The 11,963-nt window shown below is 47.5% G+C and overlaps 1 protein-coding gene across 4 annotated transcripts in view; it reads right to left on the bottom strand.

The window, feature by feature from the left end:
• The window catches only part of NEK9 (NIMA related kinase 9), a 35,437-nt gene extending 24,016 nt beyond the window's left edge, over nt 1–11,421 (bottom strand). For 2 of the 4 annotated variants that reach the window (XM_043548161.1, XM_037900705.2), the window contains exons 1-5: nt 11,051–11,415; nt 8,930–9,107; nt 4,519–4,574; nt 3,512–3,582; nt 2,066–2,171 (exon numbers count right to left, since the gene is read on the bottom strand). In XM_043548161.1, the coding sequence (XP_043404096.1) occupies nt 2,066–2,171; nt 3,512–3,582; nt 4,519–4,574; nt 8,930–9,107; nt 11,051–11,239 (600 nt within the window). In that variant the 5' untranslated portion in view covers nt 11,240–11,415. Of the gene's footprint in view, nt 1–2,065; nt 2,172–3,511; nt 3,583–4,518; nt 4,575–8,929; nt 9,108–11,050 lie in introns of all 4 variants that reach the window. The other 2 variants (XM_037900704.2, XM_037900703.2) reach the window with 2 other exon arrangements.
• Between the last annotated feature and the right edge of the window lie 542 nt (nt 11,422–11,963).

Raw genomic sequence — 11,963 nt, forward strand, 5'->3', positions numbered from 1 at the left:
TTTGGGGGGAAAAGTGCATGTTAGCAGGTGTCCTACCCTATAAAATCCTTAACAGGTTGGGAGTTCAGAGCAGTCTCCCATTCCAAGCCTACTAATCGCTGCAGGAACAATGGAGCTCGGAGATCAGATACCGGAGGGAGAAGAGGAGAGCTCCTTCAACAGAACTGTATTGGATGTTCCAGGACAATGTGCTCCAAACACCTGTGCTACATCAAAGTCTGAGCAGCTTGGTGCTTTGAGTTTTGTGAGAGAAGACTGATATGCCTCTCTCCGCCCGACCACCCCCACTATTCCCTGCAACACATAGCTCCCATTCCCGCCCCCCATCACTTCTAGTTCACCCTCCCCTTCCTGTCCCATTAAACCATTAGTATTGCAGAAGCCTGGTGTGCCCCCAAAAATGCTGGAAGAATCTGTGAACTTTAAAGAAAAGCTTTTTTCCTGGGGGAGGGTCATATCTAGGGAACCCCTTGGTCAAATGACCCCAAATTTGGATCACAAACCCTACCCTACACCCCCATAAGACACAGCAAATTTCAAGAAAATATGGACAGGCATGCAGATTTTGGAACACATAGGAAAATCATCCTTTAAACAGAAAAATCTTCTCAATCCTAACTGTAGCAGAGCTGCTGCTCCACTACAATCTGATCGCCATATTTGGGGTCGGGAAGGAATTTTCCTCCAGGGCAGATTGGAAGGCCCTGGAGGTTTTTCGCCTTCCTCTGTAGCATGGGGCACGGGTCACTTGCTGGAGGATTCTCTGCTCCTTGAGGTCTTTAAACTACAATTTGAGGACTTCAATAGCACAGATATAGGTGTGAGGTTTTTTTGTAGGAGTGGTGGGTGAAATTCTGTGGCCTGCGTTGTGCAGGAGGTCAGACTAGATGATCATAATGGTCCCTTCTGACCTAAATATCTATGAATCTATGAATCTATAATGTTTAGGAAATTAACTATCAGCAACTGCTTTTCTATATGCAGATCCCCAACACAGGATAATCCTAAAAGCACAGGAGGCTCAGAGAGGTGTGATGATCTCAGATGAATGAGAACACCCTATGGAGATTAACACAGCCTGAAACAATAACTCTGAGATGTGTTAATTGCTTCATTCATCAGCAGGTGTTTCCATCTCCCTGCCCTAGCACTGGAGAGCCTGTGATATGCATCAAGCGTGACTGTTCTCAACTCCTCACCTGTGTCAGCAGAGTGTTTAGTTCTGTTCCCAGCTCCCCCCAGAAGCATAGGGCTTCTCCAGATCCTGGCTCACATAGGGTATGTCTACACAGCAAAGAAAAACCTACAGCTGGCCTGTGCCATCTGACTCGGACTGTTTCATTGCTGTGCAGAATTCCAGGCTCAGGCTGGAGCCCAGGCTCTAGGACCCTCCAGAGCCAGGAAGTCTATACAGCAATGAAACAGCCTTGCAGCCCAAGTTGGCTGGCATGGGCCAGCCAAGGATGTGTCTTTGCTATGTAGACATACCCATCAAGGTCAGAGAGATGGACTCACATTCGCTCTCCCACTAGAGGAACGGGCAACTCCAGCTCACATGAAAAGGTAGGGAGAGGGGCTCTGGCACTGCCAGAAAGAAAAGCCGCCTCCAGAACCTGACTCACAAGAGGGGGTCACGGAAGCAGGATCAGACCCGAAAGGTGGGCAGAGGACCTGGCACACCCCCAGAAGCAAGGCCCTCCATATCCCAGCTCCCATGAAGGGTGCATACCTACAGAAGGGGAGAATGTAGGACTGACCAGAGTTGCTGACCAGCTCCCCTGCCTCTTTTCTCTCCCAGTCCTCCTGCCACTTATCCCCATGTCTCCTTCCCAGAGTCCCTCCCCCTCACCTGAGCACTCCAGTCCCTCTCACCTCCCCTACAACCCAGCTTCATTTATCCCTTCTCCGTAATCTCCTTCCACTGATGCAGCCTCACATCCCTATTCCTCCACCCACTAAAAAGCACTTCCCCTGCCAGCAAGCATTCACATGTCTAATTTTTTTCTTTAAAACAAAAATCCTTTGATTATATCGCCCCAAAATTGACCTGCTAAAATATACTCACAGTCTCAGCCATGGAGTACTCAGAGTTCAGCTTCTTTGCCAACCCATAGTCTCCCAGCTTAATCAGGTTTGCCTTGGTGAGGAAGATATTTAATGTCTTTATATCTCTGGTGAAAAAAAGAGAGAGAATGTCACTATGAAGCTGAGGTACTTGAGTGTCTTTCTGCTCATCAGGACTTGGAGTGAACTTTCTGCCTTCCTTTTTCTGTTAGCCCTGAATGGCATCTCTCACTGTATCAGACTTGATTAGCATTTCTTCAGACATAGAAAGCCCAGTGTTGCAGTCACTGACAGAGCTTCTCATCTCACAGTCCCAGGGAAGTAATCACCTTAGCTGCTTTTTATCATATATGCACAAACAGAAATAGTCTGGAATGTTCATCCTTCAGAGCCCAATGTACAGACTATTGTTCTTTCTCCTGTGAATCACAGTGAAGACCATTAAAGACAGTTTTATTTTTCCATTTTCAGAAAAGGGCCAATCCCAGGCATATGAGCCCATGGAAAATTCTTAACAAAACAAAACAGTGTAAAAGCAACCCAATTCCAGAACTTAGCTGTTAAACAAAACAGCCCTCTGCCTCACCCTTCAGCAGAGGTGCTGGAACTAGGGGTGCTGCCACATCCCCTGGCTTGAAGTGGTTTCCATTATATACAGGGTTTACAGTTTGGTTCAGTGGCTCTCAGTACCCGCACTATACAAATTTTCCAGTGCCTCTGGCCTTAGGCAAAGGCCTTTGGGAAGAGATGAGCTTTACACTAAGCTCTTAAGGTTAGGAAACTTAAGTATGAAAGAATGTGAATCCAGAGCTTTAAGCCCCTCACTGAAAACATAGTCCCCCAGACACACTATTTTATATTTAGAGTTCTACAGATCAACATCAGCACCTGAAATTGTGAAGAAGCCGCCACTGCAGTCCATGGAGCACTGGTGTGATGTGGTTAGCCCACATGAGTAATGATGCAGATTCACATACTGATCTGATGCTGGGATATTATTGCAGATGGGGACAGTGTTCTCCACTAGTGATTACCTCCAACCTGCCTGATTTAGGAAATAAATTTGTTTTGTGCTTCAAGTCAGAGGTTGGTTTAGTCCCCTATTGATATTTATCTTTTTACTCAATAAATAGGTTCCAACGGCTGCAGCATTGACTATGTAGAGCAATTATTTTTCTAGTTCATTGTGCAAAATCAGCAATGCAGTTTCTCACCTAAACTCGTGAGATGAGCTGGCATTTAATGCCAAAGCACCCAGATATGCCATGAGCAGGGAAGCTTCCCAAAGGGGCATCAAACAGGTATGACAGATTTCCCCTCTCCCCCAGCCTCCTGCTAGCCAGGGGTATGCTGCTTCAGAAGTAGGAGCACAGAGATTTTCAAATGGGTTTGGCCCTCAGACACATGAATCCACTTTCACCCGAGCTTTGTTATATTAGACACCTACCTGTGAAGGATTCCAGCTCTATGGATACAGCTCACGGCTGATGCAATCTGAAATAGGTACCACACCACCATCTGTAGAGGTAGGAACAAAGGTCACATGAGGCCCAAAAACTACATATATCATTGTCCTGGCAAGCTACAGCAAGAGAACCTGGTGACCATCAGCAAGGAACATCCTGGCTGGAGGCTCCTTTAGGGAGAGGTCGTCTTCACTCCCCTGGGAATATCCCAATTTAGGGATCCTTATAAGAGGGAACCTCCATAAGATAATTTTGTGTCAGTGTTCTTCAAAGTGCACTGTGACACGTGCTATAGAAATTGGTAACTTACAGTAAAAATAATTAGGAGTGGCAGCTAATGATCTTCTGAGGGAATTTGGGTTGGGGTGGGTCTTTGCAACTCCAACTTGGACCATTTTATCTTCACAAGACTCACAAATTCTTCAAGTTTATTTTATGAGTGGTGCAAATATGAGAATCTTAATTCAAGATGGGAGAAGGAAGCAGTGAGAATGTAGGAGCTAATGAGAAAAGAACAGTACACATTAACAAGTATGGCCCAGGAAAAAGTCCACTGTCAGACAGGTTCATTAAGTAGACTGTGAACAAGCCATATTTGGAATAGATCCCATGGAAGGCCAAAACAGAGAAATGAGCAGAGTGATAGCCAAATGGGAATGCAGAAAGGGAGATCTTAGAGCAAAATCTCAGCTAAGACTGTAAAGCAGCCACAGCCACTGATTCTCCCTCCATTATTCCACGCATGATATAATTGCCTAAAGATATTCATAGATTGAAAGGAAAAGGCTTCCTGATGCCTCATAACTGCTTATGATGTCCAAAAGGAGAGGCGGGACTACAGCCCAAAGGATATGAGAAGAGACCCCTGACAAGAATAGAGGTGAGCTAATACTACGGGAAGGAGCATAGTATAAATACCTAGATAACTATATACGTTCAAGTAGCGCTGAAACCAGCACCACTGCTATCCTCAAACAGCCCAAATTACCTCTTCCTCAAACAACTTGTCTTTCTGCCGCAGGATCTTATCGTAGAGGTTCCCCCCTGCAATTAAAAGTAAGAGAGAGAAGCATATCTTAGTGATGGTAAATGTTCTGCTGATGTATCATCGGCAATCCAGTTAGGAATCTGCTGGACTGTTGCAGCCTCTTCAGAAGTAGCTCTCCCTCTGTGCTCTTCACTTAGACTCTGCAGTGTCTCACACAAACAAGTTTTTCTTCAGAACGCACACCCCTTTCCTCTCACAGGGAAACTGGCACATCTAAGGCTAGAAAGGGATTAATCTCTCTGAGCACCACCTTCAATTTGTTTAAAAAATGTATATGAAAGAACAGCCAGTGCTCCTTACATAACAGTGTTTCCTAGACTGGGCAGACCTTTATACTCTATACAGAAAATCAGACTAGACTGCCTTGCAGAGCACAGCAAAAAATCAACACAAAATAAAAATAATTACAACCATTGCAGAAAAGTACCCAAGAGCAGCAGTGATTACATCCCCATCTTCTTTGTCCATGCAAGCCCAATTATCTAGGTTTGTGATCATCAAATGCCCTGATGAAAGATATACTATGTAGCACTGACAATCCAACAAGAGCAGAAGCCTTAATCAGTAATCACAGTCTCTCTCTTCAGGCTGCCTAGCAATTCCAGGAGGGTGAGTTGAAGATCAAGGAAAGCTAAAAGGAATGATGTACAAATGGACTGCAGCAAGCAGTGAGCAAGAAAAGACTCCCTACCAAGTCAGCATCTTACTGGCAAGTCCCAAGTCTCCTCTGATTACATCCTGCACCATTTTAGTCCTCGACAATCATCTACTCATGTTCCAGTGGTGATTATCATAGATGTAAGGGATGAAGGGACCCATTAGGCCCTCTTTTTCATTCCCATGGGGACAGCACAGCACATCCTGCAGTACATTCTCCAAGGCTTTGTCAAGCCTTAGGTGTTCCAAGTGCTGGTGATGGAATTCCTTTATATTCCTTGAGCGCGTTCAACAGATCTCCCTATAAGGAAGATTTTCCTGATATTCAGTCTAAATTTCCCTTTGCTTAATTTCTTCCCATTCTTCATAGTCATAAGCAGGCTGCACGCAAATCTTTCCTCACTTTGCATTCACACCTTCTAAAATATTTTAAAACAATGTATCTTCCCCTTTAATAATTTAAAAGCCAAGCTTTTATATTTAGCTTTTTCTTTCTTCACAAATCAAACTCTCTTTCGCTCCATCCTGTCTGCCCCAAGCCCCTTAATCATTTTTGTTGGTTTTCTCTGAACTCCTTTCAGCGTACCTACATCTTTTTGGCACAGAACTGCCCAGGTATGAATGCTGTATCTCAGGTACAATATCGCCATGGTCATATGTAGGGAGACACTTTACCTCCCTACTTGGTTTTGTGATGCCTCTGTATGTATGCGAGCCAAAAATCACATTAGCTTTTCTCTTTTCATATCAAATCATTGCAAACTCATGCCTAACTTGCTGCCAACTAACACACTGGGGTCTTTCTTGTTCATTCTTAATTCCCAGGTTTTTTCCCCTCCCATCAATTATGCTTCAGGTTATTTTCAACAAATGTATTAATTGGCATTCTTCCATGATGAATCTGGGTCTAGTTCCAGCTTTGCCACTATTGCTGTGTGACCTTATGTAAGTCACAACTTTCCTGTGTGTCAGCATCCTCATCTGTAAAATGGGGATAATACTTAACTACATTTGTAAATCCCTTCAGGATCCCTGGAAGAAAGGGGTTATATATATTTTTTTTCTGTCCACATTGTGGTTTTGGATCTCCATAGTATATCTGATAGTGTCTAATGAAATCTTGATTGAAAAATGAATATAAATTATTTTGGACTGAAACCTGGCTGAAGAACTGCAAACACAGAGCAACAATAAACTTCAAAAGCATCCCATTTTCAGGAGATGTCTAGTAGGGTTGTGAGTAACTGAAGCCGGCATGGTATTGTGGAAGTATAACATTGTATAAATATAACGTTGTATAAGGGGACATGCTGGATACATTGTATATGAGAGGGCATGCCAAAATATGTTACAAAGTATCTGAGGGAGCACACTAGGGACAGTTAGCTTTTGAATGGAGAAGCAATTAAGATAGAGCCAGCACGTCTAAGAAGCAGGCATCAGAATGGAAGGTGTGAAGGGCAATTAGTTAAGTTAACTGGAAGCTGTTAAAGGAGATTGTTAAGGGTGGCAGGTAACTGAAGATACGTGACTGGTCTCAGGGATCTCGAAGGGTGGTGACTAAAATCTTTTTCTTCTTTTGTCTGTAACTTCTCTGTAACTTGTTCTCCAAAAAACTGTATAAATTAAGAGACACAAGCCCCACTCGGGGGGCTCACTTCTAAATGTATTAGCAGAGCAGCTTTGCTAATAAAACAGAGTGGTCTGATAAATTGTGAGTCTGAGTCAAACTCTGACAGTCTTATCTAACATATTCATTAATTATCTGGAAGAAGGCAATGCATAAACATCTAATTACTGAAATTCACAGTTTATACTAAACTGGAACCCACTGCCAACACCAGAAATAAAACACAGGGCCCTAGAGAAATGAGCAACATCTGGTGCATTTCATTTTCCACTACTGCCGTCTTCAGGGCTTATAATATTTTCCCAACACTGACTAGCCCAAACACTAAGCCCATTTGTTAGGCGAAAATACAGCTGCGTCTTAAGCCACATACCCTCCTCCTGGTCACCCCTAGTTGGTCCCTAATACTCCTGTCTACTGCAGGTTGAATTCTGAGCTCTCAACTCATACTGCCCCTTCCTACACCAAATAAATCAATTAATGCTGGTCTGCCCTCAAACAATTTAGAGAATGTGTGTGTGCGCGTGCACACATGCATGTACATGGGGGGATGTAACTATTAATACTGGCCAGCCCTTCTCTGCCCCCTCAAATCAATTTATACTGGCCCCAAATCAGAGCCTCTGTCAGAGTGGCAAGAGGACTCACGCACAGTGGTGTCAGAGGGCTGTTTCCCTCCTCCTAGACCAGTGATTCTCAAACGTTTGTACTGGTGACCCCTTTCACACAGCAAGCCTTTGAGTGCGACCCCCCCTCCTAAATTAAAAACACTTTTTAAATATATTTAACACCATTATCAACACTGGAGGCAAAGTGGGCTTTGGGGTGGAGGCTGACAGCTTACGACCCCTCACATAATAACCTCACGACCCCCTGAGGGGTCTCAACCCCCAGTTTGAGAACCCTTGTCCTAGACAGACACCTCATCTTACCTAAAAACAACGGCAGTGGACCTGAGGAGCAGCGAGGCCCTGGCCAGCATGAGAGCCAGTGATTATAGGCCCTCTACCAAAGGGCTCTTGTACAAGTGCCTCCTCCTGCCAATATCCCCACAAGCAGAGAGCTGTGTGTGTGAGGCACCTCCAAAAAGCTGTGCATATGTGGAGTCCTCACCCTTCCTGTGGTGATGGTGGCAGCATGAGGGACCTTGCTCCCATACAGAATAATCTTCTGCTTGAGTGGCTCGTAGCACTGGTGGAAGGCCCCAAACACACAAAGTCATCTGCTGGGGTGACTGGACTCCCCCACCACAGTGTCCCCTATTCCAGGGGGTAGTAGCTCCATCCAGAGCTCTCTGCTCTTAACAGTAGCAGCTGCACATTCTCTCTTCTCCCAGCTTCCTTAACAGCAGTGGTAGCCTGGCCCCTCACCCCTTCCAACACTGGTATCTGCTGACCATCCCACCCCCAAAAATGGGATCACTCTCTCTTCAGACTTTGGAAGTTATCATTGCATTGGTTTAAACTTGGCTTATGTTTCAAAGGTTCTCTTCACAACCATAATGACTAGAAAAGTTTTTTTCCAATGGAAGATGCAGATTCTACAAAAGCTGATGGCACTTGCTGAGGTAAGATTCCTGCTTACCCTGGACAGGAGGATTTTCAAGCCCTGGTTGTAACTCTAGCTAAAGACAGGACTCATTTAAAAAGGTGCTGTCTCTTCTGGCCATAACCCTAAAACAGAGACATGCCCTGTACTGGCAGGAAGATGGAGCAGATGACCTGACAGGAGGACAGTGGGGAAAGACCTATGTACATGCTCAAACGTGGGAGATATATTTAGAGCTCTGTATTAACAATACCTCCACTTCTTTCAATGCTCCATCTGCTCACAATTCTCCAGAAACTGGTCAGTCTCTGGAACTACCTAGATTGATCACTTAGTTTCTCTCTTTGGCATCCTACAACAGACCCACAATATTCCCTTCTCTAGCTGCACTACAAGATTTGGCTTTATGCCTCTTCTCTCTAGAAGATACTCAAGAAATACAGTTAATGCTCCAGCAGATTCTGCTCCAGAGCTGCACGGCACCTTCCCTTTTGCAGGTGGGACTGGGGATCTCACCATTACAATATTCCAGCTCAATCAGCAGTGTGGTGTTATCCATGAAATGATTGTAGTAAGCAATGATGTTGTCATGCTGCAACAGAGCAAGGATAACTATTTCATTCAAAGCATCACGACGCTCTTTTTCTGATAGTCGGGTCAGATCCACCTCCTTCCACACCACAAGCGAGTCATCCTGAAACACAAAGACTCTGAATTAAAACATATTGCTGGGAAGGGGAAAGAACAACATGTACCTTTGAGTCAGGCAATTAAACCTCTATGAAATGTAAACACATTTTCTCCCTCTTACAGATTTCAGTCAAAGTTTTTGCACAGAATTAATTTAAAGTTTCTCTATTTCTGAAGTTAGAAATCACTATACCTCGCTGTTTTTCTAGCTGGCTACCACTCTCTTGTTTTAAAATAAATTAGGAACTTATCAAGGAAAGTGTTATAGGGGAATGGGAGGTTTTTGTTGTTTTTTCTTGCACAAACTCAAACACATTGTGCATTCCCCAGTAAAACAACAATTCTGCTATAATCCATTATTTTCCCAACAAGCATTAATATAGGCTATGGTGAAACAGCATTGGCCCTCAGAAGCTCCTCGCTACTCCAGAGCCAGTTTATCCAAACAGAGACTTGAGGAGCTACAGCGAATTTTAACAGTCTGCCCTTATAGGCCCACCCAATTGTAGAATTATACTGCCCATTCATTGGGTCATTCTGTCAGTGCCTTGGTGAAACATCATTGTTTGTCCCCAGCCATCCAGGCTATAATACCTAGTTGTCCCCTTCTTCCAGAAGAAGTAATAAATCCTAAAGACAATTTGGTAACTGGAGTCAAGTGTTTCTCTCTGCCAGCAACAAAAAATAAATGGAATCTGGATGGATTTAATTGAAAGGGGAGAAGAGAGAACCCTGGCTTCTGTGGCTGAGTTTCCTCTGTTTTTACTGAGATTGTGAACGTACTAAGAGAGCTTCAGTCAGCTCTGCAAGATAGCCTCATATCAGTCATAACTGGTGAAAGCAGCAAAAAAGTTTGAGGTACATTAGTGGCAGGGATTCTTAATGCCTCACTTTGAAAATCTGAGAGGCCAAAATCCTGTAAGCAGCACTAGCCAGACTGCAGCTCAAAAAAACCATCGCTTGACATTAACAGTCACGACTTGGGTCCTAGCCTCCTATTTTTGGGGAGAAAATTGAAGTTTATTATAGGGCATGCTGCCAGCACCTCAATTCCTCAGCTTTCCTGTTCCAAACAATCAGCTTTCCGGCCTGGGTATGGCAGAGAAATTGTACTGATATCTATGACAGAAGATATCTGCCTTACAATGGTATGCATCCATAACAATTCGATCTATGATACCACTGACCAGGTGATGTGGCTGATGTGCATGCAGGCCCCTGCAGAGGCATATGGCACAATTTTGCAGTGATTTAGCTCCTCTCTCTGAGCAATAACTCAGAGGCCATTGTTGAAGAACTACTCTTCTTTCCCAAGGGCTCTCTCTGCAGTACCACAGTGCCCTATCCTGCAGCTTCTCCTGTTCAACGCCTATAGGAGACTTCTGTAGGTGTTGGAAGCTTTGGGTGGTAATATCACACATGATGCTGAAAATGCTCAGGTCGATGGCTATTTCAGCATACATCAGGCCACAGTTTCTCTGCCTTCCCAGTGCCCTACAGAGATTGGAAGTGAACTGGCCGAGGCTCACTGCCATGCCAGTCAGCAGAAGCGCTTAGAAGGGGTGTGTCCGGGGCCCATGCTGGTCCCCTGTCTAGGAGGCAGGCCCTGGCTTGGGCAAGACGGTTTGCAGTAGCGGGGCTTTATCAGCGGATGCAGGGCGCGCAGGGTCCCTATTTCCAGCCACGGCTGATGGAGAGGCCGGAACCTCCCCCCCGCCGTAGGAGCCTGTGCCAAGCCAGCCATGCCCGCCTCGGCTCCACAGCCCAATGGGCTGGCGTGGGCGCCGCTTTCTCTGCAGCGCGGCCCTGGCGGGCGGAGAAGGCGGCTGCCCGCGGACTCAGGGCCGCACAGCTGGAGAGCCCAGGCGCAGCCGCGGGCCGGTTACGCCCTCAGGCCTGGGATCCTGGCGCCGGGGAGCCCGGTCCGGGCGCAGCCGCGGGCGGTACCTCGGTCCGGCGGTAGAGAGTGGCCTCCCCGAAGGCGCCGCGGCCCAGGATGCGGATGGGGGCGTAGTGCAGCTCCTCCTGCTCGGCGCCCAGGCTGGGGCCCGCGCGGGGCCCGCCCCGGCCCGAGGACTCGCTGCCGAAGTCGGAGTTGATGGAGTCGCAGTGCCGCTCGTACTCGCCCAGGGACATGGTCCCGGCGGCTCTGCCAGCCGCAGGGCCGGGCACTCGCAGGAGAGGCCTGGAGCGTCCCCGGCTCGGCGCCGCGCCGCGCGCCCGCTCTGCGTCGGGCCCCTCCCTCACCGGCCTCCCCCAGGCCCCGCAGCCCCGGCAGGCTCCATATTGGCTCCGGCAAGTCCCGGAACCGCTTCCGGCCGCCGCCGTGACCTGCGCGCTCCCGCCACCCGGCGGGCACCCGCACGAGGGGGAGCTGGCCGCCCCGGGCAGGGCTCTGAGGGCGAGGGGCTAGGAAGGGCTCCGAAGGAGGCTGTGTGGGGGAGCGCTCAGAGGGGGGACTCTGTGAGGGAGGAGTTGTGGGGGAGCGCTCAGAGGGGGGGGCTCTGTGAGGGAGGAGTTGTGGGGGAGCGCTCAGAGGGGGGGCTCTGTGAAGGAGGGGGTTGTGGGGGAGCGCTCAGAGGGGGGGCTCTGTGAAGGAGGGGGTTGTGGGGGAGCGCTCAGAGGGGGGGCTCTGTGAGGGAGGGGGTTGTGGGGGAGCGCTCAGAGGGGGGGCTCTGTGAAGGAGGGGGTTGTGGGGGAGCGCTCAGAGGGTGCGCTCTGTGAAGGAGGGGGTTGTGGGGGAGCGCTCAGAGGGTGCGCTCTGTGAAGGAGGGGGTTGTGGGGGAGCGCTCAGGGGGGGGGCTCTGTGAGGGAGGGGTTGTGGGGGAGCGCTCAGAGGGGGGGCTCTGTGAGGGAGGGG

The sequence above is a fragment of the Chelonia mydas genome, chromosome 6 (genome assembly GCF_015237465.2).
Source record: "Chelonia mydas isolate rCheMyd1 chromosome 6, rCheMyd1.pri.v2, whole genome shotgun sequence".
In the NCBI taxonomy this organism is placed as follows: domain Eukaryota; kingdom Metazoa; phylum Chordata; order Testudines; family Cheloniidae; genus Chelonia; species Chelonia mydas.